The sequence below is a fragment of the Chionomys nivalis genome, chromosome 9 (genome assembly GCF_950005125.1).
Source record: "Chionomys nivalis chromosome 9, mChiNiv1.1, whole genome shotgun sequence".
Classification (NCBI taxonomy): domain Eukaryota; kingdom Metazoa; phylum Chordata; class Mammalia; order Rodentia; family Cricetidae; genus Chionomys; species Chionomys nivalis.
In genome coordinates, this window is record NC_080094.1 from 9879637 (window position 1) to 9905334 (window position 25698).

Consider the following 25698-nt stretch of genomic DNA (forward strand, 5'->3'; position numbering starts at 1 on the left):
ATCCCAGCATTCAGGGAGCAGAGCTGGGGACTTCTGGGCTCACTGGCTAGCTTGTCTCCAAGTCAGTGAGCTACAAGGTCGGTGAGAGACCCTTCTCGAAACAAAGGTGCAGAGTGAGTGAAGAGACAGCAACATTGGCTCCTGGCCTCCATGTACACTCACACACATGAGCACATGCATAGCAACATGTAAACACATGCCCACAAAGAGGCTTTCCTTTGATCGTGCATGAACTGGAAGCCATGCTCACACTCCTCCCATGGATGAGTACCCGCAGATACTTTAGGGCAAGCAGCAGCTAGCTCCCCGTTCAGGAAGGAGGAAGAGTGACCATACTTGCTATATTGTCTAGCTGACCTGAAACTCTCAATGTAGACCCAAGCTGGCCTCAAACTCATGTAGGTCCACTTCTGCTTCCCCGGTGCTGGCAGCAAAGATGCGCATCGCCACGCCCTGCTGCACTGTTTTCAGTTAGCATGTGTTATACACAGATGTTATATACAGATGTTATACACAGATGTTATACACAGATATTATACACAGTAATGGGTCTCATGCGTGTGTGTCATGTGTTTTCACCATAGTCAACCCCAACCCTCCCTCCGTTGCCCCTCTCTCCTTCCCACTGATCCCTTACTCTTCCCACGTAGCCCCCCTTCCACTTTCAGGCCTTTTCTCTTTTGGTGACTCATTGAATTTATTAGCGTTATTTATAGGTGCATTGGAGGTGACTAGTGGCTGTGCCCCTGAAGAAAGCCACTGCCTCTCCCTGACAGCTTTAGTTGTCCTAGCTCTTCAGGGAGGGCAAGGCCAGTGAGCCCCTCCCCCATGGCGATGGAATGCTGACAGAGCCCGCCTCCACTGCCTTCCTTTATGATGTTTGTTCTATTGTGGGGAGGGGACAGTGCCTTAGAGCCCTTGTTCCTCATGCAGAGGACCTGGGTTCAGTTCCCAGCACCTACTTAAGCAGCTTACAACCCCGTTTAGCTCCAGTTCCAGGAGCCTCAGCGCCCTCTTCTGGCCTTCTTGGGTACCAAGCACACGTATGGTTCAGATCTGCATGCAGACAAAACACACATAAAATAAAACGAGTAGATTTAAAAAATAAAAATTAAAAATCTTCAATTGTGGGTCAGGTGTGGAGCACACCTTTAACTATAGCACTTGGGAAGCTGAGGCAGGAGATTTCTGTGAGTTAGAGGACAGCCAGGATTACACAGAGAGGCTAGTCTTAGTTAGGATTTCTATTGTGAAGGGGCACCGTGGCCACGACAACTTGTGTGAAGGAAAACATTTAATGGGGTGGCTTAGAGTTCACAGGTTCAATCCATTATCTTTATGGCAGCGTACAGGTAGACACGGTGCTGGAGAAGGAGCTGAGAGTCCTACATCTTGATCCACAGGCAGCAAGAAGCAACTCTGCACCACACAGAATAGCTTGAGCATAGGAGACCTCGAAGCCCACCCCTACAGTGAGGCACTTTCTCCAACAAGGCTACACCTCCTAATAGTGCCACTCCCTATGGGGGCTGTTTTCTGTTAAACCACCACAGAGCTCTTGTCTCAAGAAACCAAAACAAACTGGGTGGTGGTGGCACATGCCTTTAATCCCAGCACTCAGGAGGCAGAGGTGGATCTCTGTGAGTTCAAGACCAGGCTCCATAGCTACTGAGAAACCCTGTCTTGAAAAATCAAAAACAAACAAACAAACAAAAAACTAAAATAAGCCAACAAGCAAACATAAAAACCTAAACTTCTAGCTGACAGTGGTGGCAGACACCTTTAAACCCACACTTGGGAGGCAGAGGCAGGTGGATTTCTGTGAATTCTAGGCCAGCCTGGTTTACAGAGCGCCAGGACAGCCAAGGCTACACAGAGAAACCCTGTCTTGAAAACAAACAAACAAAACAGCCCCTAAATTTTTTATCATGGAAGCCAGATGGGATGGCTCAGTGGGTGGAGGCGCTTGCTGCCAGGCCTGAGAACCGAGTTCTGACCTACATGGAAGAGAAAGCAAACTGACTTCTGCATTTTGCCTTCTGATCTCTACATGTGTACCATCATGGTGTGCTCTGCCCCCTTTAATAAAATAAAGAAATGCAATTTTAAAATCCCATTGGTGGACATAATTTCAGTTTTTGTTTTTTTTTTTATTTGGAGACAGGGTTTCTCTGTGTAGCCCTGGCTGTCTTGGAACTCATTTTGTAGGCCAGGCTGACCTCGAACTCACAGAGATCTGCTTGCCTCTGTCTCTCAAGTGCTGGGATAAATCCCATGGATGGACATAATTTTTGCCCTCAAATTACAGCATAATGGTCTCTCACTAGAATCCTTTTCCAAACAGAGTTTTGTGTTGCCAGATGTACTTGTAAAATACATAGTTTAAGAAATAAAACACAGTGTTGGGTATGTGGCACGGGTCTTTAATCCCAGCACTTGGAGGCAAAGACAGGCGGATCTCTGTGAGTTTGAGGTCAGCCTGGTCTACATAGCTAGTTCTAGGCTACATAGAGAGACCCAGTCTCCAAAAACAAAACTAGAAGAGAAATAAGATATGGATCAGGGATGGCTCAGTGGTTAAGGCCTGTGCTGCCAAGTCTGAGGGCCTTAGTTCTGTCCCTGTGACCCATGTGGTGGGAGGAGAGAGCCGATTCCTGTACTCACATGGTATATACACGCACATACATCCTGTACTCACATGGTATATACACGCACACACATCCTGTACTCACATGGTATATACACGCACATACACGCACACACACACAGCCACAATAAAGCTCTTAGGATACGATGGGCATAGTAATATCCCCTGTGTGATTGTCCCCATTAGCTTCTCTGTGTCTTGCATTCACAATTTGCTTTTTGAGATAACTAGACACCACTTCCTAGGTAGCCAAGGATAACCCTCCCGCCTCTGGCTCCCTAGTGTTGACATTCTAGGCATGCACCACCACACCGAGTTTATTCGGTGCTGGGATTGGAGCTCAGGATCTTATGCATGTGGCGGGGGTGGGGTGCATGGACGACGACAACCCACAGCTCTCCCCACTGAGCCACACCCCAACCTCTTCAGCTGTTATTTCTCTTGCTCATATCTGCCTTCCTAGAGCACACAGAACTGCTTAGTCCTTGTTTATGTAGGCAGCATATCAGCTGCCTTCTCTGCAGGGGTGCTTTGCCCTCCGCCCTCCCTCTGAGCCTGCCCAGCTACCACACCTAGAAGGTGCTAATGTCGCCTGCTCACCTTTCCAGGTGCTCTTCAGCCAGTTCAGATACTTCTTCAACTTCTACTTCTTGCTTCTCGCCTGCTCCCAGTTCGTCCCCGAGATGAGACTCGGTGCCCTCTATACCTACTGGGTTCCGCTGGTGAGTAGTTCAGCGTCTGGTTTGTAGTCGGAAAGTTCTTGTTTCTGTCCCCTGGGCATCTGGGCCTGCACAGTGGCTTTTTAAGGGACGTGTTGCTCTTAAGCAACATGCTGGGGTATCCCATCTTTAGTATTTAGCTGCAGGTCAGTCACCGTCAGAATCCAACTGCAGCGGAGCCAGTTAGGTGCCCCAGATGTTCATTCAGCTGTTTCAGCCAAGAAAATGCTTGCTCTTTGTGGTGTGGTTCTAGATTTGAGTGGCAGAGTGAAGACAAACTCTCGGTCCTCACAGATGGTGGTTGGTCTGTCACTTTGCCCCAAGTATGGGAGACTACAATTGGTCTTAGCAGGGCTCACCTCGTCCCTTCTCTCGGCAGGGCTTCGTGCTGGCTGTCACCATCATCCGTGAGGCAGTGGAGGAGATCCGATGCTATGTGCGGGACAAGGAGGTGAACTCCCAGGTCTACAGTCGGCTCACGTCACGAGGTCAGCCTGGGCAGTGCTGGTAACTTGGCCACTGCTGCAGACAGCCGGGGGAGCAGAGTTGTAGGTCCAGCCTTGGGAAGCTTGCTCAGACGCTAGAGGACAAGTTCTGGCCACTGCCATTGTGCTCCTGAGAGTTAGTCCTATCGCTTAACTCAGCTGCATCTCACTCACTGGCTTACCTTTCCCTTCCCTTCGCTGGCTGAGAAGGAGGGAGCGTCCCGTTCATGTGATCCTGAGTGGCTTTAGTTTTATATTTATTTATCATGCATGTGCGTGTTGGTGTGTGTGTGTGTGGGGGGGTATGATGTGTGCATATTGAGGTCAGGGAGCAGCTTGCAGAAGCCATTTCTCTACTTTACCCTGTGGGTCCCTGGGATCAATGTCAGGTTCTTAGGCTTGGTGACTAGTGCCTTTACCTGCTGAGTTATCTCGATGGCCCCTGAACAACTTGTAAAAACATCATTTAGGAGTTGGGGGCATAGGTAAGTCAATAAAGTGCTTGCCTTGCAAGCAGGAGGACCTGAGCTTGACCCCTGAGCCCCCGTGAAAATCCAGGAGTGACGGCATGTGCCATGATCCCAGCATCAAGGAGGCAGCCTGGTCTACATAGTGAGCTCCGGGTCATACAGGGCGACAGAGTAAGACTGTCTCACAAACAAAAAGTGTTTACAAAAGTAACAACAGGTTGAGGGTAGGGCAGAGCCAATGAGGCCCAGAGGTTGTGGGAAGGTCGGTTCTGAGATCGGGAAGCCTCCATACCAAGGGCAGCACAGGCAGGAAGGGATATAGGCATGGACTGGGGAAAATACCCAGACTGGGAGACAAGGGGGCCAGCCTGCCCAAGCCAACCGGGCTCCAGTACAGGCCTCGTCTGCTATTCTAAGGGACTCTGAGGAGCTGTTGTGGGTGGGAGGGGAGAGTTTCCTCTTTCTTACCCATTGCTCAGGCTATGACCGAGGTTCTAGAATAAAGGAAAACATTGTGTCCAAGAGGGCAGAATGAGGTAAGGCAGAGCTGAGGATGCAAACCAGGCCTGCCTGAATATAAGGCTTCCTCCTTTAAGTCAGGGGCACGGTATGTGTGAGTCAAGGGAGCTTTGGCGTGTGATGAGCTCAGCCGCTCCTGTGTGCACAGCCTTAATGCTAGTGTGCAGGGGCTCTTGATCTCAAGTTGGTTTTTTTTTTTTTTTTTTTTTTTTTGGATTTTTCGAGACAGGGTTTCTCTGTAGCTTTTTGGTTCTTGGAACTAGCTCTTGTAGACCAGGCTGGTCTCGAACTCACAGAGATCTGCCTGCCTCTGCCTCCCGAGTGCTGGGATTAAAGGCGTGCGCCACCACCACCCGGCTGATCTCAAGTTTTTACATTTTTCTTTTCATATGTGTGTGTGTACACGCACACGCATGCTCAAATGAGTTCTTGAGACTTTTTTATTTTTTATAGCAGAAGTTTAATTCTTTGGGGGGTTGTGCCTGTGAGGTGGGATGAGAGACACAGGCTAGAGGGGTGTGTACATGTGAGAGACATGGACTAGAGGGGTGTGTACATGTGAGAGACACGGGCTAGAGGGGTGTGTACATGTGAGAGACACGGGCTAGAGGGGTGTGTACATGTGAGGGGGTGAGAGACACAGGTTGGGAGTGTGAGAGGCACAGGCTAGGGCTTGCGTTTTCACAGGTGAGTACTTGGTTCTTCATATGGGCCTTCCTTCCCAACTAACTCGGCACGAATGGCTAAGTGAAGCCAAGGTCATTAGTCTTGAATCGGTGCAAGCAGAGGTGTAATGAGCATTCTGGCCTCACTCCTGCTGGGGACATCTGGACAGATGGCACATCAGAGGCCTGTGTGGGGTGTGCACACTCTCGAGCCTTCAGTCTCTTTAGGGCTGTGCTGTATACCAAACATGGTTCCTTTCCTCTCTGGAGCCCTGTTCTCTTGGGTCTCCCACTCTGCAGCGTCCCGTGAGCACTGTGAGCTACAGAGTGCCCGTGGTCCGTGAGTGCATCTTCCTTTGAAGACCTCCTTTTTCAGTTCGATCCCAAAACTCCTCTGGCTGGTCCCTAGGCTTGGGAATGCCGCTCCTTCTGACCCGGGTACTCTGCATGTCTTTAGGAAGTCCTGTCCCAGTGGCTGTCATCAGCATGAAGGGATGCAGTTGTTAATAGGAACTTGTTCAGTTCATCGTTAGCTGAAGTGCTGCTTTTCTGTCCTCACAGTCTAGACTGTTTAATGACTGAATATGGAATTAAGTGGGTTTTTTTTAATTAAAATATTTTTTGGGGGATTTCACCATGTAGACCAGGTATGAACTCACATAGATCCACCTTCTTCATAACTAGTTTTAGTTATTAGTGTCTGTTGTGTGTGTGGTGCGGTGGAGATCGAACCCAGGATGTCAGGCTTGCATAGAGTGCTTTACTAGTCAAGCCAGGCTGCTGGCCCTCGAGATGGTCTTCTTGATATTCAATATTAAAACTCCTGCAGCAAAAATCCTCCAGGATAGGGCTTCAGACAGACTTAGCATAGATTTTTTCATGAAGTCTGACAGACGCAAAGTGATGCTTCAGCTTTTTCTTTGCTAATATTTGATATTTACTGTAATTCAGTGGTGAATGGAGCCATTGTTCAGTGGAAAAACTGACCAGTATCTCACATTGAAGTTGCATAGTCAGCTGGGCAGTGGTGGTGGTGCGTGCTGGAGGCAGAGGCAGGCAAATCTCTGAGTTTGAGGCCAGCCTGGTCTACAGAGAGAGTTCCAGGACAGTCAGGGCTACACAGAGAGACTCTGTCTGTACAAACGGTGTACACGATGGTGTACACGACTACCTGGCACACCTGTGCAAATCAGGACCACACAGGGGAGTTCTCATCTTTCACCATGGCGGTCCTGAGAATTGAGCTCAGGACAGGTGTGGCAACAAGCGTCTTCACCTGCTGAGCCATCTTCCCACCTCCTGCCCTGCTCATTTCCCCCCAAACTGCTTCCTGCTCTCAATCTGTCAGCCTGTTTGTCGTTTGGAGACATTGCCAGCCAGTGTTGACCGTTGATATGTTCACTGAGAAGTCTCTATGACTTGAGTGTGAGCTCACAACATTTCAGCTCTAGCCTTCTGCTTTCCTTCCTTCCTCTCTCTCTCTCTCTCTCTCTCTCTCTCTCTCTCTCTCTCTCTCTCTGTCTTTCTTTCCTTTTTCTGTCTCTCTCTCTCTCTCCTGACAGAGTTAAACAGAGGTGCTTTATGGCCACACTTTTCCGCCTTGGCTTGTTGTTCAAGTGAGCCTTTCCCTGGGCCTTGGAGCTGCTGATATTTGAATATGAAACTTCACCTTTACGCCTCTGAACTCGGGGCCTGCGGAGGTGTTCTGATGTCAGCCCCAGGAAACGTACACACGAGTGGAATTTACAGCTCGTCACTGCCACGGTTAGATTAGAGAGTAATCCATTAGCCAGGGCCGATGAGGCCAGCCCACAGCAGCAGGCTTTGCCCTGCTCTCACTGTGAAAAATAGAATTGTAACTTGAGGTGTTCAGGGCCAAAAACCTGGCCCCCACGGCCCGGTGCCCTGGAACTTGTCTAAGGTTCCCCCCTTGTGGGGGAGGGATGGAGTGTGTGCAGGCATTACTTGCTGCCGTCCAAGGAAACATCTGGCATCTCCCCGCCGCGGAGACAGAAGGGTCTTATTCTGGAGCTGTCATCCATGAAAGGTGGGCTCGGGCCCGTTGCTTTGCTTATGAAAAGCTTGGGGTCCAGCGCTGTAGAAATAAACAGCTGTGCCCATTGGCCGTTGGTCCCCTCTTGTAAACTGACTGCAAGCCTGCTTGGGGGGGCGGGGGTGAGACTGGGTGGTGCCGTTCTCAGAAGCTGGTTAATGGTCAGGTTTGTGTCTGGAGAATTTTCCTCACTATGTTTGTAAGCATCTCATTTCAGCCTCTGCTGGAGTCTCCACCAATGCACTAGGAAAGCCTCAGGGCCTTGGGGCTGGCAAGATGTCAGTGAGGAAGGCATTGCTGCCAAGCCTGATGACCCGGGTCCGAGCTCCTCGGTCCACATGGTGGAGGGAGAGAACCAGTGCCTTTAAGTTGCCCTCTGACCTCCGCACTCACGCTGTGACACACAAGTACCTACACACACACACAGTACCTACACATACATGCAGTACCTACCTACATACATACATAAAACAAACGAAATGCACGTGTGGAGACCTCTTAGAGCCTGGCAGTAGATGCTGGGTACAGGACCCTGGAGGGGAAAAGGCAGATTCCAGGTCTTCACTTCTCAGGCTGCTTTCTGAGGACAATGCTTTTGCATTTTGTTATCTTCTCTTGAGCCTGCTGGAGAGTAGGCAAGGCTCAGTACAAAGCAAAAGTGCAGATTCTGTTTTAAATTTAAGCATAAAAACGTGTGTGTGTGTGTGTGTTGAGGTCAGACCACAACTTTTAGGGATTCGTTCTCTCCTTCCATGTGGATCCCCAAGATTAAAGTCTGATCATACACTTGGCAGCAGGCACCTTTACTCACTGAGCCATGTCATTGGCCCTTAGTTAAGGATTTTCACTCCGGCCCCGACTGCTTCCATGCTTTCTGCTGCTGTTTCTGCTCTTCCTGTCTCACCCTCCTCTTGTTTTATGAACATTTCTGGAAGACAGTGGTTGATACACAATTAGGAGTCATAGGTTCTAAATTGCCTTTCGTTCCAGGAGTCAGCCTCAGCCGTTGAAGACTGCCCCAATCCTTGTATTTCAGTGGCTCGTGTAATAGGGCAGGTGAGAGGATTAAGTGCATAAAGGCTCTTGTCACCAAACTTGGCAGTCTGAGTTCTGTCCCCAGGATTCATACAGCGGAAGGAGAAAACCAATCTGAAAGTTGTTATCCAGCCCCCACACATGTGCGTGTGTGCACCCCTCTCCCGCACACACACACAGAGACACCACCATGCATGAGGCGGGAAATCCAAGTTTTATGCTTGGCATCCACACTAATGTAACAGGTGTGGATCTAGGGATCTTTTTCTTTCTATTTATTTTTGATATTTTTATTTTACGTGTATGAGTGTTTGGCCTGCTTATATGTCTGTGCACCACATGTGTGCCGTGCCTATGGAGGCCGGAAGAGGGTGTGGACCCGTTGGAACTGGGGTTAACAGATGGCTGTGAGCCACCATGAGGGTACTGGGAATAGAGCCCTAGTATTCTGGACGAGTAGTCAGTGCTCTTAACCATTGATCTATCTTTTCTGTCCTGGGGTTCTCTTGAAGATATTGACCTGTGACTCATTCCCCCACACCAAAAACAAAACAAAACACCCTAAAACAATGACAAAATGCTTGTCACAATCCCTGTAACAATTGCTTGACACAATACAAGTATCCTAGCCATGTATGGGTCCTGTGGTCCCCTTGAGATCTTGCTTGTTGGGCCAGGTATTGTTTGCATGAAGGATTAACCTGTTGGGGAGACCTAGTAACTGCAAACCTGCTAAATTAAAGGAAGTTTTGCTGAGATGGAATAAATGGACTGATAGAGACAGAGTTTAAATGAACTGGTTTAAATCAGGATTGAGTGTGGACGGAAAAAGACTATGGACCTGGGCATTTAAAAATTTTGAGTTAGAAAAGCAACCTCCCTCATGTTTATTGTAAAAAGAAAAGGATTTAGAAATAAGTCTCAGCATTGCTAGAGTGAATCCCTGTTAAACCTGTGAGAGCTCCATCCTGTTCTCTGTCAAGCTCTCTCTCTCTCTCTCTCTCTCTCTCTCTCTCTCTCACACACACACACACACACACACACACACACACACACATACACACATATCCATGGCTAACAGGTTAGTAATAAGTTAGGCCTCACCGTTGGTGGCTAAGCTCTGAACCCAGGTGTGGTCATTTGAGTCAGGCCGTTGGCATATATTTTGGTAATAAAAGCAAAGACAATATAAATCTAAGTTTGGTAAAGCTGGAATGAGGGTGCGCCTAAGGAGAAGTTCACTGGAGCTATGGTGGACTGGACTTAAGATCTAAGACACCGCAGCTCTGGGCCTGGAGTCCACAGAGCGCTACTGTCTTCCTTTGCTGGTGCCCCCTGGTGGAGCTGCAATTTATCCGTCTCTGAAATGACCCAACTCTGGATCAAAAGGATGTGCTGCTTTTGTTTATTTTGAGACAGGATCTCACTATGTAGACCAGGCTTGCCTTGAACTCCCAGAGTCCCGCTGCCTCCACCTCCCAAGTGTTGAGATTAAATTTGTAGGCCATCATTCCTGGCCTTTTTTTTTTAAAAAGAAAAGAACTGTTATATTTATGTATGTGTGTGTGCACGCGCCCCGCCTCAGGACTTTAGTGATACATTGTTGCTGGTGCTGACGGAAGTGTGTCCACTCTTAGGATCCCAAGGTTACTTTTGTAGTAAGCAGGTACAAGGTTGATCTTCCCTTCCTCCAAGCAATAACCCAATAGCTACTTGCATCGTTTGTGTTGTATTAGGGTATAGAAGTTTTGTAGCAAGCTCTGTTTGGGGACAGTGTTTGGTGAGGATGCTGAAGAGGTGAGCTCTGGATAATGTTTGGTGAGCATGCGCAGGAGGAAAGCAGGGTCTGCTCTCATGGCCTGATTCTCTTGCTACAGGTCTTGCTGAACCTGGAGCTGGCTGGTGAGTGAGCCCTGGGGTCAGCTCCTGTCTCTGCCCCCTCCCAGCACTGGGATTACAGATATAAGAATGTCACACTTGTTTTTGTTGTTGTTTTAGGTTTTATTTTTTATTTGCGTGAGTGTGTGAGATAAGTGTGCAGGTACTGGAAGAGATCAGAAGAGGACATCTTGTCTCTCCAGAGCTGGAATGGCAGGCAATTGTGAGCTGTGATTGCTAGGAACTGAACTTCACCTCTGAGGGAACAGCAACTGCTCTTATTGGCAGACCATCTCTCAGGCTTTTACATAGGTTTTAGGGATGGAACTTGGGTCCTCCTGTGAGGATCCACTGAGTGGTCTCCCCAGCCCTGTGCATTTTATCTTGACGATTTATTAACCGCCTGGTGAATAACTGTGTTATGGCACTGGTTGATTTAGAAATGATGAGCTATGGCAGAGGCAGCTCGTCTTTCCTGAAGGGCCTGAGTTCCGGTATCTGTGAAGCAGAGCCTGGGTTTCTATAGCCACTGGGGCCACTGACAGACCTCCTCCTGGTGAGGTAGAAGCCTGACCCGGTAGAATCTAAAGCAGTGGTTCTCAACCTTCCGAAGGCTGAGACCCTTTAATACAGTTCCTCATGTTATAGTGACCCCAACCATAACATTAATTTTGTTGCTACTTCATAACTAATTTTGCTATTGTTATGAATTGTGATGTAAATATATATGTTTTATGATGGTCTTAGGTGACCCCTGAGAAAGAATTATTCAGCCCCGAAGGGGTCACAACCCACAGGGTGAGGGCCACTGATCTAGATTGTTGGAGATAGTGATGAGGTAGTATTGGTCTGTTATCTTGCAGGGACTGTGAAGGTGAAGAGTTCGAACATCCAGGTGGGGGATCTCATCCTTGTGGAAAAGGTGAGTGGAGTCTGGAAGCTTCTTAGGGGCCGGGCATCACTGGGAGCCGGCGAATGGGGAGTGGTCCACGGTGGGAAGAGCCCTGCCTGTGTTCTGTGCATTAGGTAGACTGATGAAAGAAACTCTTCAGTATGCCATGGGGAGAAAAACTTCTGTCCCATGAGACAGACACAAAGAGTTCCCCAAGGTACCTATGTACTGGGGAGCCAGGAGCCCTGCCTGTAATGATAAACCATTCATTTGGTTTTCTGCTTGGTATGTTTGTTTGGGGGGTTCAAAAAGAACCCCACTTAATCATGATGTCTTTTTTGTTAGTCAGCTTGCCACATTGGCACTTAAAAATATTTATTGAATTCAGCTTTGTTGAACTGTTAACCTGCATATCCTGACTCCTGGAGCCTGCCAAGAGTTGTATGGGGAGTGGGAGTGGGCTACAGAGGGACAAGAATGTCAAAAGTCTGTGTTATACTTTTCACTGAACAAACACTGGCAGGCTTGTTGTTTGTGCATGTTTGGAAGGTGTGAGGTCTGAGGTGGGTCTAGAGAGTCTGGGGTCATATTTGGTCAGAAAAAGGTCCTGTCTTACCCTGTGTCTTAGGGTTTCTGTTGCTGTGAAGAGGCACCATGACCACTGCAAGTCTTATAAAGGAAAACATGTAATTGGGGCTGGCTTATAGTTCACAGGCTTAGTTCATTATCGTCATGGCAGGAATCATGGCAGCATGCAGACAGACAGACATGGTGATGGAGAAGGAGCTGAGAGTCCTACATCTTCACAGACATCAGGAAGTTATTTCTCTCACTGTGTGGCTTAAGCATATATGAGACCTTAAAACCCGCCTCCACAGTGACACACTTCCTCCAAGAAGGCCACACCTGCTCCAGTAAAGCCACACCTCCTAATAGTGTCACTCCCTTTGGGGACTTTTTTTTTTTTTTTTTTTTAAACCACACACTGTAGGAACTGAATGGTACCACTTGTTAGAGGGTTAAATTCAAGCACTTACGGTTAATATAAGGGAAACGGGGACGCTTGGGGTCAGAGCTTTTGTCTCGTCATATTCCTTCTTGCCATAGCCACATAGGGCTGCTGCCACCCCCCCCATGTATGTATGTATTTATTACTTGTTCCTGAAACAAGGTCTTACTGTGTAGACTGGGGAAATCACAGGGCTGCCCGCCTCTGTTCGGTATAAAGGCCTATATACCTCACCTGGCCTTTCCACTTCATCTTGAGCATGGCTTTATTTTCTTCTGCCACCTTACTTCCTCACATCCTACTGCAAGACAAACAGGAGGGGGATGGGCTAGTCATTAAAGCGCTTGCCACATGGGAATGAGGACCCAAGTTTGGTCCCCGACATCCATGTAAAAGTAGCACATCCCATCACTGGGGGCAGCAGCAGGTAGATCCCTGGGGCTCACTGGCCAGTAATTTGAATCTGCTCAGCAAGTTTTCAGCTGTGACAAGTCCTGTCTCAAAGAAACAAGGACCTCCGTCTTCCATGCCAACACACGCACATTGCAAATGCGCATGAACTCTCATGCACACATACACAGAAAAGAAGAAAGGCCCAATGTGGAGCGGGCAGAGCCCAGTGTGGAGCGGGCAGAGCCAGTGTGGAGTGGGCAGAACCCAGTGTGGAGCGGGCAGAGCCCCATGTGGAGCGGGCAGAGGCAGCAGAAAGTGCTCGCTGGTTCTGTCTTCAGTGTCTGTAGCTGGGTGGGGACAGAGTTGTGGGGGTCGCAGGTTAAGAAATGAAGGTCAAGTTCAGGAACCCTTGTCCCCTTTCCCAGTCGACATCTTGGCAGGGTTAGTAAAATGCTAGGTGTGCAAGGTGCTGCGGGTTCCAGACAAAGCAACCCTGTGCTTAGCTGTGACAGAGGCTGAGGCGTAAAAGAAAGGTAGACTGGGACGAAACCCCACCTGTGGCTGTTCACAGTAACGTTACAGCTTCTCTTCATTTCCCAGAACCAGCGGGTCCCTGCCGACATGATCTTCCTGAGGACATCAGAGAAAAACGGTAAGTATCTGATGGACACCGAGAGTGACCATTGGCCTTTCCAGCGGTAATTTGGCACCATCATCGTTTGGAAATGTCACAGGGTAGATGTCATTGTGAGGCTTCACAGGTGAGCCAGAACATCTCTGTAGGGGGGTGGGGTCCTTCACAATTAAAAGTGTTTTGGGTGTTTTGTAGGTCCATAAATTTTGGTCATTAAAAACAGATATTACATGTGTTTTGTTTTGAGACAGGGTTTCTCTGTGTAGCCCTGGCTGTCCTGGAGCTCACTCTGTAGACCAAACTGCCCTTGAACTCACAGAGCTCCACCTGCCTCTGCCTCTTGAGTGCTGGGATCAAAGGTATGCTCCACCAGGTGTCACACATTTTAAACCTTGCATTTGTGAAGCAGAGGCAGGCAGATCTCTGTGTCCAGGTCATAAGGTACATAGTGAGACCCTGTCTCAAACAAAATACCCAAACTGGTGAAATGCCTACACCTCTGCCTGGGAATGGTCACAGGAGTGACTGTCCTATGCTGGCCACTGTCCTTTCACCCTGCTGGATTGTTAAAACAGGCAACATGTCTCCTCAAAGTCGAGGGAGGGATGGAAAGTGGAGATCTATTTTCCCTGTGAGTCTCTGGCCATTGATGGGCCGTTTCTTCAAGGAGCAGAGCAGACACTGCCCTGAGCTGCTGAGGGAAGCACACTTGGGTCGCAGACATCAGACAGTGCCCCATCTCTCTGCAGGATCTTGCTTCTTGCGCACTGACCAGCTGGATGGAGAGACAGACTGGAAGCTTCGACTGCCGGTGGCGTGCACACAGAGGCTCCCCACGGCCGCTGTGAGTGGCTTCTCTCAAGAACTGTATATTGACCACCAGGTCACAGCCTGGTTCCCACACTCAGATGTCCTCAGAGGCCAGGGGGGCCCGTGGCATGTGAAATGGGGCTGGTGGGGGAACTGGAAAACCTTGAGTCGGGTTGGTTCCACTTAACTGATCGTACCAAAGTCAGCCCCAATCATATATGAGGAGTGAGTGCTTCTGATGGTGATGGTGCCGGTTTCCTGGGTTGTAAGGGAAGGCCTAACATGTAGTCCTTCTGCTAAGAGCTCCCAGGGCAGTGGTTCTCAACCTTCCTAATGCTGTGACCCTTTAATACAGTTCCTCATGTTGTGGACCCCCAACCATAACATTGTTTTCATTGCTACATCCAAACTGTAAATTTGCTACAGTTATGAATTGTAACATAAATATCTGATATGCAGGATCTCTGATACGCCACCCCTGTCTTGATCCACAGGTTGGTAGAGGCTGCTCATCATACTGAGAGCCTGTTCTGCAGGTGTTGGTAGTTTGAAAAAGTGTGGCCCCCATAGGCTCATGTAGTGGAATGCTTAGTTGCCTGGGAGTGGCACTACTTGAGAAGGATTAGGAGGTGTGGTCTTGTCAGAGAAAGTATGTCACTGAGGTCGGGCTTTGAGGTTTCAAAAGCACATGCAAGGCCCAGTCTCCCTTAGCCTCGGTGGATTGTAGCTCTCAGCTGTGGGCCCAGGACCATATATGCCACCATGCTCTCACCATGATGATAGTGGATTAAAGCAAGTGAACTGTAAGCAAGCCCCCACTTAAGGCTTTCATTTTATGAGTTGCCTTGGTCCTGGTGTCTCTTCACAGCAATAGAACAGTGATTAGGACAGCAGGCCTTGGCCTTGTCCTCAGCCACAGGTCTCTGCTGTGACCTCGGAGGCTGCCCCTCTGACCGCTGACCCCTTGCTCAAGTGTGTAACTGCCTCGGATTGTTCCTGTACCGTCCTCTAGAGACCTCTAGCCACCAACTAGTATGCCCTGCTGTGCCCTCGTACATAGAACCAGGTGGCCACAGGGCACAGCCCCTGTATAGAGGTTTGGCACAGTAGCTGACAAAATTTAACTTTAATTTTTATTTATTTAGTGTGCATGTATGTGTGCGTGGCCCACACGCCACAGCCATGTATAGAAGTCACAGGACAACTTGTGGGAGTCAAGTCTCACTTTCTGCCAAGTGGGTCCTAGGGATTAAACTCATGTTTATGTCAGGATTGGACACACATGCCTTTATCTACTGAGCCATCTCACTGCTCTATGCCAAGCCAATTTAAATGCCCACAGTCCAGTTCTCCTACAAACATCCTAGAGTGGCTGAGTGGAATGCCAGTGTAGAGGTGTGGGCAGGAGCAAGTGCCGCACCTCAGTGGCATCAGAGTGATGATGAGCGTGGCCCTCATACTCACGATTGGTCACACATGTTCTTTCCGAAGTGTGTTTTTTAATGAGAAAGTTTCTAGCCGTGGTCCAGAAGCTCAGGCAACTACTCTGCCTGTGAGAGAATTACTCCAAGGATGGGACTCTGCTCTTATCTCGTGGGGCCTGTGCTTTATTTCTTGGTCGGAGATCCCCAGAGAAAGGAGTCTGATCCCTATAATTACCAGGAGGTTTTGGTGCCAGAGTCGGAAGCAAAGATGCCAGAGTGTTCCGTGGCCTCAGATCAGAAGAGCCTCCTCGCTTTGCCCTTGTCTGGCCCCAGGCCTGTGCTGGGGAATTGAAAATAGATAAAGCTGTTGGCTCTGCTGTCAGGGAAACAGTAGTTGCCTCATTGGACCTGCAGGGATCAAGAGGACCAGTGTTTTTTGTGGTTTTATTTTGTTGTTTGTTTGTTTGTTTGTTTGTTTGTTTTAGAGTGAAAGAATTCTATCAGGGACAAAGAAATCTGCTGGGGCGTCTTCCCCAGGAGCCCATTAGTCTATTCCTGATTAAAAGCCCAATCGAGCTGCTTGGGAAGCCATGGAAGAAAGTAAGAGGCCTATTCTCAGTCTCTGCTGCAGATCTTATCGTCCTTCCAGAGCAGAATCTGTGAAGTGGGTGCCGGTCATTCCAGACCCTTAGCGGAGCTCTTAGAGATGTGTGACTTAGGACAGTGGTGATGGTTTCCGGAGATAGGACCAGACCTTTGTGGTGTGTGGGGAAATCTCTGGTGCCTTTCCTTATCAGTCCTGGGGTGCGCAGTGCCTGAGGGGTGGCCAGTAGTCTCCACTAGCCACCAGGCCCCCTCCAGTGATTGATTGTGGAACTATTTTATTTATTTATTTATGTACATTTTTACTGTTTTGAGACAGGGTTGTAATTTGTAGCCCAGGCCAGCCTCAAACTCTTGACCCTTCTGTCTCCACCTCCTAATGCTGGAACAACAGCCTCAAATCGCTCAAATTGTCACGTAGATCATTAAAAATTCATTTTTACATTTGTATAATCTTACAAGACTATCACAAAGCATCTGTTTGTTTTTTTTTTTAACATGTGTGGGTGTGTGCATGCATGCGTGTATGTGTGTGCTATTAGGGATCAAACTCAGACCCTGAACATTCTGGGCAGCTCTGTCTGTTTAGTTCTTTGTATCTCAGCTGAACCCAGGGCCTCACACGAGCTAGGTGAGCAGCAGTCTGCCACTGCTCCATCTCCTAGTGTGTCCTTGTCTCAAGGGAAGGGTTATTGGGCTGGGCTGGGCTTGCTAGTCTGCTCACCTGGCGTGCATGAAGCCCTGGGTTGATCCCCAGCAGCACAGAATCTGGCTAGGCATGGTGGCACACACCTTAGCCTCAGCTCTCAGGAGGAAGAGGCCCGAGGGTCAGGAGATCAAGGTCATCCTTGACATAAATAGTGAGCCGAGGGTCAGCCTAGGCTGCATGAGGTCCTGTCTCTAAATACATAAGCAGATACATAAGATTTCTTTAGTAAGAGAACTCTCACTTCCCCTTTCCCTATAAACTATTCTGTGTTCCCTTGAAAAAGCAAGTGGGGGAGGGGTGGGAAGAAACTTTTCAAGGGGCAAGAGTAGGGTAACCCCGAGCAGAGTGGGAGTACTCGAGCATGTGTCATGGTCCCCAGCACCACGAGGAGAGAAAAATGAAAAGAATCTAGAGATTGTTCAGAGTGGCCACTGGCAGGAGCTGGGACTTTTAGGCAGCACAACCACTGTAGCTTGCTAGGACCTGGGGGTCTCAGCCTGGCCCTGGAGGACCTGGGGGTCTCAGGGTCTCAGCCTGGCCCTGGAGGACCTGGGGGTCTCAGCCTGGCCCTGGAGGACCTGGGGGTCTCAGGGTCTCAGCCTGGCCCCTGGAGGACCTGGGGGTCTCAGCCTGGCCCTGGAGGACCTGGGGGTCTCAGCCTGGCCCTGGAGGACCTGGGGGTCTCAGGGTCTCAGCCTGGCCCCTGGAGGACCTGGGGGTCTCAGCCTGGCTCTCTGGGGGAGGTGCTCAGGATCTTAGTGTAGTTTTTAAAGATCTTTGTGGAAATGAAGAAGTCAGGGCTAGTGAGGTCCCTCTGCAGGTAACAGGTACATGCCACCAAGCCTGATGACCTGAGTTCAATCTCAGGGAACCACACAGTGGGAGGAGAGAACTGTCTTCTGACCTCCACGTGTGTGCCTGACACATGTGCACACACTCACAGAGGTGAGTAAAGTGTGAAACACAGGAGCTCAGAGGATGAGGAGAGGGAGGAGCCATATCAGATGGATGTGTTCAAGTGAGAGCCAGGCACAGTGACCGCTCAAGGGTCCCAGGAGAGGTGGTGGCCTCCACTGCGAGGCAGGTGCAGCCCTTTCTATATCTTGTTTTATATGTTGTACTCCGAGCTGCAGTGGTAGGTAAGAAGACTGAGGCCATGTGTGTTAGCGACAGCCCTGTGAAGGGGCTAGGATTCGGTCTTGCACTAAGTGTGCAAGGCCATAGCTGCTACAGACACATGCTTGCTGAGTGAGCAGGGCTACAAGGGTGAGCAGCAGATGGTTGCTGAGTGTGTGAGGCTGCGCCAGTGACTAGTGGGCTATTGACCAAAACCAGGAACCCTCGTCTGAGGAACCTTCTAGAGATCAAGCTCTGGAAGCAGATCCCATTACTCAGTAGCAAAAGCTTGAGAAAATGAATTTACGGTAAGTTCATAGTAGGCTGGTCAGAGGGCTCAGTGGGTAAAGGTGCTTGTTGTCATTCTCTCTATCCCTGGGACCCACAGGAGGAAAGAATCAACTCCTTCAGGAGGTCACCGTGTGTGTGTGGGGGGGGGGAAGAGATACCTCCCACCTAGACACACATATTAAAAGAATAAATAAATTCTCCTTTCCCCCATGAGAATGAGCGTCTGTGTGCGTCTCCCGCCACCACTCCCTGTTTTCGAGGTCCTGTCCCTCCTTGGCCATGCAGCTTCTCCGTGCTGCAGCTCTTTCACGACACTTGTCTTTCTCACCCTGTTCTTGCTTGAAGTTGGTTTCTTGTTTACCTGAAAAAAATTACAAAATACACATAGTGTAAAATTTATCTTGGGGCCGGAGAGATGGGTCAGCCATTGAGAATTCTTGCTGCGTTCTCAGAGGACCTGAGTTCAGGTCCCAGAAGTGCTCTTCTGGCCTCTGTGGGCTTGCACTTGTGTGATGTGTATACACACCCACACAAACATACACTTCAGGCCCCTGTGGGCATGCACACATGTAGTGTAAACACACACACGTGCGCGAGCACACACTCTTCTGGTCCCTGTGGGCATGCACTCTCTTTAAAATTTACCATCTTAGCCCGTGTAAAGGAACATTAGACACATCACAGCCCTGAGGAAATGTGACCAGGCCCCATCTTCAGAACTGTTGATTTCCCTTCCCTCACCAGCCTTTAGCAGCCACTGCTTTCTGCCTCTCAGTACTCCTGGGACCCCGTGGAACTGGAATCATATCTTTGTTGTGTGTGTGTGTGGTTCTGCTTGGCACAATGTCTCCAAGGTTCACCTGTTTGTAGCTAGGCTTGCTTCCTTTTCTGAAGCGGAGTAGCGTTCTACAGAGAGAATATATAACGTTTTATTTATCCATTCTTCCACGATGGACGTTTGGGTTGATTAGTCCTCTTAGCTTTCGTGAAGAATGTGCAGGGGTGAAGACGTATCTCTCTGAGTGCCTGCTGTTGAGTCTTTTGGATGTACATCCAGAAATGGCGTTCCGGAATCCTGTGGTAATTGTGGAATTCCTTGAGGAAGCACCAAGCTGTTCTCCCACAGCTGTGCTGTCTTCCGTACTTGATGACTGGGCTCCATTCCCTCTCATCCTTGTCAGCACTGGGTATTTTCTGCCTGTCTCCCTTGGATTTCTGTCCTCAGGACCCTAGCTCTCCTACTTCTCTTTTACGCTCCTCCCAGGGCCTCACACATGGGAGATACTTAGTATCTTCTTGTTAAATAAGAGTAACTGTTGCCATTGGGATGCCCTGCAGGTCAGGGGTGAGTCAGCCGGTGGCTGCTTGCCCGCCTGTTCTCTGCAATGTAACTTGTGCTTGGTAGAAGTCAGCAGGTGTCTGTCTGCACACGGGAGCTGCGGTGTTTGTGTATGGCAATATCTACACTGACTTAAGGGAGGATTTTTTTTTCCTTTTGTTGCCCTGTAGTTTGGAGGGTCTATTGGGGAAATAAAATACGTTTGCTTTTGAAATCTTAGTTCCAGACTCCTGTTTTTAACCTGGTGTTTTCCCTCTGGAACAGGACCTCCTGCAGATTCGGTCTTACGTGTATGCTGAAGAGCCCAACATTGACATTCACAACTTCCTGGGGACTTTCACCAGGGTGAGTGGACTTGAGTCCAATCTTAAGTGTGTGAGGCTATGCTGGTTCTCATAGCTGTGCGCTACTATCTGTCCGAGATTCCTTACCGAAGCCCCACCTGAAGGCTGGCAGGTGGAACATTCTCCCAGCTCTGAGCTTGAGTTCTAAAGCAGCAGGTGTTGTCACTGACTTTCGCTCTGAGGCCAACACAATCCCAGGGTCCTCACTGGTCTTGAGGATCCTCTGTGCTAACAAGGCATGTCAGCACATCCCTATAACTCCAGTACTCGGGACGCTGAGGCAGTCGGACTGCTGTGAGTTCATGGCTAGCCTGTCAAAACAGATGTACCAAACCACAAAATCCTGCCTTTTCACTTTTCTTTTTTTGAGGCAAGGCCTCTTTGGGTAGTATAGGGTGGCCCTGAACTCATGACCCTCCTGCCTCAGCCTCTCAAATGCTGAGATTTCATACCTACACATCCCTGTGCCAGGCAAAACTGACATTTAATTGTGTATGTATGTGTGTATATGAGGTGTGTGTATGAGTCTGTGTGAGTGTGTGTGGTGTATTTGTGTGATGCTAAAGATGGAACCCAGGCCTTGTCTGTGTCAAGCAAGCCTCTAGCGCCCCCAACAGTCCCAACTCAAATCTGTCATTTTGTAAAAAGGATTTTAGCCTTGTCAGACTTTGTTATCTTTGGGGTCCTGGCCTCATCCCATGGAAAGTGATGGACAACTGTCAGTGTGTGTGTTTGTTGATCTTTTTAGGAAGACAGCGACCCTCCAATCAGCGAGAGTCTGAGCATTGAGAACACGCTGTGGGCCGGTACTGTCATCGCATCAGGTGAGGCCTGGTCAAGGAGCGTGGGAGAGTTGGAACCAGGAAGCCAGCCCTTGTGGAATTAGAATCATCAACTCTCAGCTGGGAAATGAACTTTAGGTCAAATGGAGCTTTGCACTTCCTCCAGCATCTCTGGGTGCCTAAACTAATATCTGATGTGTGGCCTGTGGGCCTTCTACACATCCATGCCGGGAACGGCCCATAATTGCCGCTTCAGTCATAGTACCAAAAATTGGAGTGGTGTGGATGTTCTGGTTGGAAGCTATGTCTGTGGGGACTGTTCTCTTTGCCGAGACAGAGGCAGGAAAGTACCAGGAAGGCTGGTTCTCCATGTTGCAAACACTAGAGGGAGATGATGGGAATGGTGACTTCGATATTGATTGTTGGGGTGACTCTGAGCAGTGGGCCAGTGAGCCAAGGCTAGCCCACAGCAGCAGGGATTTATACTGCATGATGCAGAGTGTTGGGTGCTTCTGTGTGTGTCACCTGCTGTCAACCACACCTAGATGGTAGTCACCATATCTGAGCTCGGGAGGTGAGGGCTGCACAGTGGATCAACTCTGAGAAGTCAGGGCCACACAGTGTGTCAATGCCGAGAGGTTAGGGCCACATAGTATGTCAACTCTGAGAGGTCAGGGCCGCACAGTGTGTCAATGCTGAGAGGTCTGGGTGCACAGTGGGTCAACTCTGAGAGGTCAGGGCCGCACAGTGTGTCAATGCTGAGAGGTCTGGGTGCACAGTGGGTCAGAAGCACAGTCCAGATTAGAACCTCAGGCTGTCAACCTGGGGTGGAAGGCAACAGTTGTGTGTGGGGCTACAATGTGGAGCAGTGGACACGGTGTCAAATTATGTTACGTTATAATCCTAGACAAAGAACTCAGTGATTCCTTCTCATCACCCCTCACCCATTTCTCCAGCTTGACGAATCTCTTGGCTTCTGTAGCACAGACAGGTGGGGATTCTGTGACTCTGGGAGTCAACACGCGCGTGTGTGGCAGGCTCAGAGCAGGACACAGAAATGAGCACCTCTGGGGACAGGTGTCTCTTTCCCTTGCCACTCACTGTCTTTGTGGTGGTTTGTTTGCACCGGAGTCTACAAGGCCCCCAGTTTTCCTGAAGCGAGAGGTTGGTCCCGAGAGTGAGTGGCCTCCTGGGGCCTGCAGTGGCCTGCGCTTCACAGAGCATGTGGCTGCCCATGCCCACCCTGCTTGCCCAGCCTCTGCAGCTTTGCCTTGCCCCTTGTTCCTTGAATTCTCTGCTTTTAGGCTGTTGGCAGATTTTTATGATCACGAGACTTTTTATGCTTTGAAGATTGAACTGAAAAGTAAGATTCTCTTTTCTTTTTAATTTTTATTTATGTGAATGTGTGACCAGGTGCCTTTGAAGCCCAAAAGAGGGCATCAGTCCCCTGGAAACTGGGGTTACAGGCTGCTGGGAGCCGCTTAGCTCAACCACTGGCTGTCTCTGCAGCCCCAAAGGTCTTCTTTCACCCTTAACAACATCAGCTCTCGGAGGCCATGGCAGGAGGGGCATCAGTTCCGGCTTAGCCTGGGCTACAGGGAGACCCTGTCTTTAAAAAAAGTAAAAACAAGGCTGGGCTTGAGGAGGTAGACCTCTAATACTGGAGGCAGAGACAGGGGATCTCTGTGAGTTCTAGGCTAGCCTGGCCTATATTCTAGGTCTCTCTAGACCCTGTCTCAAAAACAAACAAAACCAAACCAAGCAATTGGTACCATTGGCTGCCTGGGGTTCGGTCATCTTTGTTTTTGCCTTGTCGGTGTTGTGTCCTTTAGACATTTTTTTATGTCAGAGTCCTTATGTTTTTCTTACTCATTTCTCGTTTCTGTTTTTATAAAACATTTACCAGATGAGGCAGAGAGGGGTCTGACTCCTGGCCTGGGAACACAGGTGGTTGTGAGCTGCCACGTTGGTGGGAATTGAGTTGGGGCCTCTACAAGAGCAGCGAGCACCACGTTGGTGCTTGTGTGGAGGGCAGAGGAAAGCTTGGCGGAGTCGCTTCTCTCCTTCCACCCTGTGGGTCCTGGATTCAGCTCAGGTCGGCAGAGTTGACGGTATGGTGCCGTACCCCTCTGAGCCATCTCGCCCACCTCACTGTCGGCCTTTGTTAAGCTTCTGTCCCACTCCTCACTCTGTTGCTTGGAGACTTTGATACAATAGACACTTTACAGAGCTCCGCTACCATTCTCTCGTTCTGGTTTTACAATATGAAATAAAGACATTCAGGGGATCATGGAACTGAATCTCAGAGTGGGCAAGCTTCTCACTTGGAGTCGCACAGCCTCAGAGCGCCATCTCCCAGGAGGAGCGTAGGCAAACTGGAATCTTGTAACACGTGGTCTGTGTTCTTCCTGCATATGGGGCAGAAGGAGCAGGCAGGCTTTGCTGCTCTGCCTTCAGCAGGCTAGTGTGAGAACTGGACATTTCCTGTGCCCCTAGTCGGCTTTAGGTCTCTGTGTGTCACCCAGTAGACAGTTAGCTGGACATTTCCTGTGTCCCTAGTCAGCTTCAGGTCTCTGCATGTCACCCAATAGAGAGTTAACTGTATTTGGGTTGTAGTATGAACACAGAATTGAATGCAAAGCCGTTTCCTTGTGACACTCAACTCAGTCATTGTGCAGGGGCTTTTAGTGTGTTCCTTGTAGAACCCACCTCCCGATGCTGGTCAGTGCCTACCATTGGATGCAAGTTTAAAGAATAAGAAAGCTTGCTAGCTTGCACTGAAGGTCTAGCTGCCTTAGCTAGCATCCATCTGCAGAGGATGCAGTTGCCATGACAACCCAATATATGCTGCTAGTTTTGATGGAAATGGAAGGTGTTGGCGAGACTCTTGGTCTGAGCATCTCCTGTGGTAGCCCGTGTGCTTCAGGGCCCCGGGTTCTAGCTGGTTGCTTCTCAGACTGGGTAGGAAACGGCTAGTTTGTGGGTTGTTCCTCGAGTCTGTGGTGCAGTCTTGTCCTGGCAAATGACCAGCACATAGTTACTCATGGACACTGTGAAGGCGAAGGCGTAAGTCACAAACACCAGTTTGGAATTATGATTAATAAAATGGTTATTTATTTAAAAGGGAAAAAACTTACAGATCACCGTCACAGACAACAGCCCTCTGTGCAATCAGGAAGGGAGTCTAGTAGCCGGAAGCGGAGCAGGAAGTAAGAGAGTGCGGGGAGGGAAGTGGCCGCTTTTTTAAAGGGAGAGAGACCACGCCCCAATGGGCTGGTATCTCAGCGGCTATTGGCTGGAGGAGCGGAAAGACCTCCCGCAACAGACACTGTGCCATGTGACTGATAATGGCCTGTCTGGTCTACAGTCTGGCTCATGTGCTCTGACCCTAGATCCATGGTGGGACACTGCAGCAATGCTGAGCTGCTGTGAATATTCCTGGGAACTTCCTTTTAGAGGCTTAGCTTGTGTCTTTGGGTGAACTAAATGGGTTAAAAAATAACCCAGCAACCCGACAGGATAACTGTTATCTGGGAGCTCAGTGAAGTGAGGGGTGGACTTGGGGGACCAGCAGGATCACTGACTGCAGGGTGCAAGGAGAGCAAGGAGCAGGAAAAGGTTTCTGGGTCTCACTAGGACCCAGAAAGAGGTTAGAAGTTGGATTGTGTGCAGGGCTCTTCCATGAGTGGGTTGTGCTGAACAGCTGTGACACCAGAGCTATGGACTCAGTGCTGGGCATGTGGCTCAGTCGGTAGAGCCTGCCGAGTGTCCGTCTCCCTGGATAACAGCCACACGGAACCCGGAGCTGGGGTGCCAAGCTAGTGGAAGCACTGGGTGGGTAGGGTCGTTTTGGTGACTCCCCATGTGGCTGGGCTGGAGTGTGGGATGTGTCCTTTGGGTGCCACTCATTTCTACCACCTTCTCCCTGGAGTATGAGGGTCCAGGCAGGGCTGCATAGCGTAGGAGAGGAGGAGTGGTCACATAGCCACCTCAGCTTAGCCCAGGCTGGGGTCCCGCTGTCTAACCACCTGCTCCAGCAACAGGCAGAGGGTGGAGTGCCCTCGTCCCAGAGCTGGCCATCTGCTGAGACCGTGCACAGAGCCCTCCTGCTCTGCCATCTGCTGAGCCTCCCGAGCGAGTAGAGCCTCATTGTGTGTTCACTGCAGGCATGGCCAAGCACTTTAGACCAAGCCTTTGTCCCATTGCAGCCCCGCCTGGTGGGCCCTCCTCACAGATGTCTTTAAATTTCTTTGCGATGGTGGTCCTGAGGGGGAGGGGGAGGGAAGAGAGGGTAAGAACTTGCCTTTCCCAGCAGGGAACACGGTGCTCATTTTCAGATTTTCTCAGCAAGGCCAGTCTCCTCGTCTTAGACTTTGACCTGGGTCCCCTCATCTGACAAGGTGCACCCCACCTACCTCTCCCACACCCCCCTTCTGCTGGGTTTCGTTGTGGCATCCTCCACACGTCTTAGTGGAGGTGGTTCTTTGCCTCCTTATCATCTGGCTCCCTGCATTCAGCATTTTCACACATGAGAAAAGGGAGTTACATTTTGACAGTACTGTTAAAGTCCCATCAAAATAGACGGCACCGCTTTACAAGCTAGCCACCTGCGTGTGCAGCAAGGTCGCTTTCCCTCTTTCCGGCCAGCACTAGATGATGTCAGCTTTGCAAACTGTTGTCAGTGTAGGGAAAACGCTTTTGACAGTTCACTCGGCTGAGTGTTTTTCTACATACCTTGCTGTTTGCATTTCTTCTTTTAGCCATTTTCCCTTAGAGGGAGTGAGGGCTTTGCTCTATGTGCCTGGAGGATGGAGAAGGAGGGGAGTTCTGAGGAGGAGTTTTCTTCAAAGGCCAAGTTAGGTAGATGTGCAGAAAGCAGTC

General features: G+C 49.6%; 1 protein-coding gene across 3 annotated transcripts in view; it reads left to right on the forward strand.

The window, feature by feature from the left end:
- The window catches only part of Atp9a (ATPase phospholipid transporting 9A (putative)), a 100370-nt gene that overhangs the window by 27643 nt on the left and 47029 nt on the right, over positions 1–25698 (forward strand). For all 3 annotated transcript variants that reach the window (XM_057780120.1, XM_057780121.1, XM_057780122.1), the window contains exons 3-9: positions 3256–3369; positions 3746–3854; positions 11335–11393; positions 13366–13417; positions 14149–14243; positions 19956–20036; positions 20784–20859. In XM_057780120.1, the coding sequence (XP_057636103.1) occupies positions 3256–3369; positions 3746–3854; positions 11335–11393; positions 13366–13417; positions 14149–14243; positions 19956–20036; positions 20784–20859 (586 nt within the window). The remainder of the gene's footprint in view (positions 1–3255; positions 3370–3745; positions 3855–11334; positions 11394–13365; positions 13418–14148; positions 14244–19955; positions 20037–20783; positions 20860–25698) is intronic.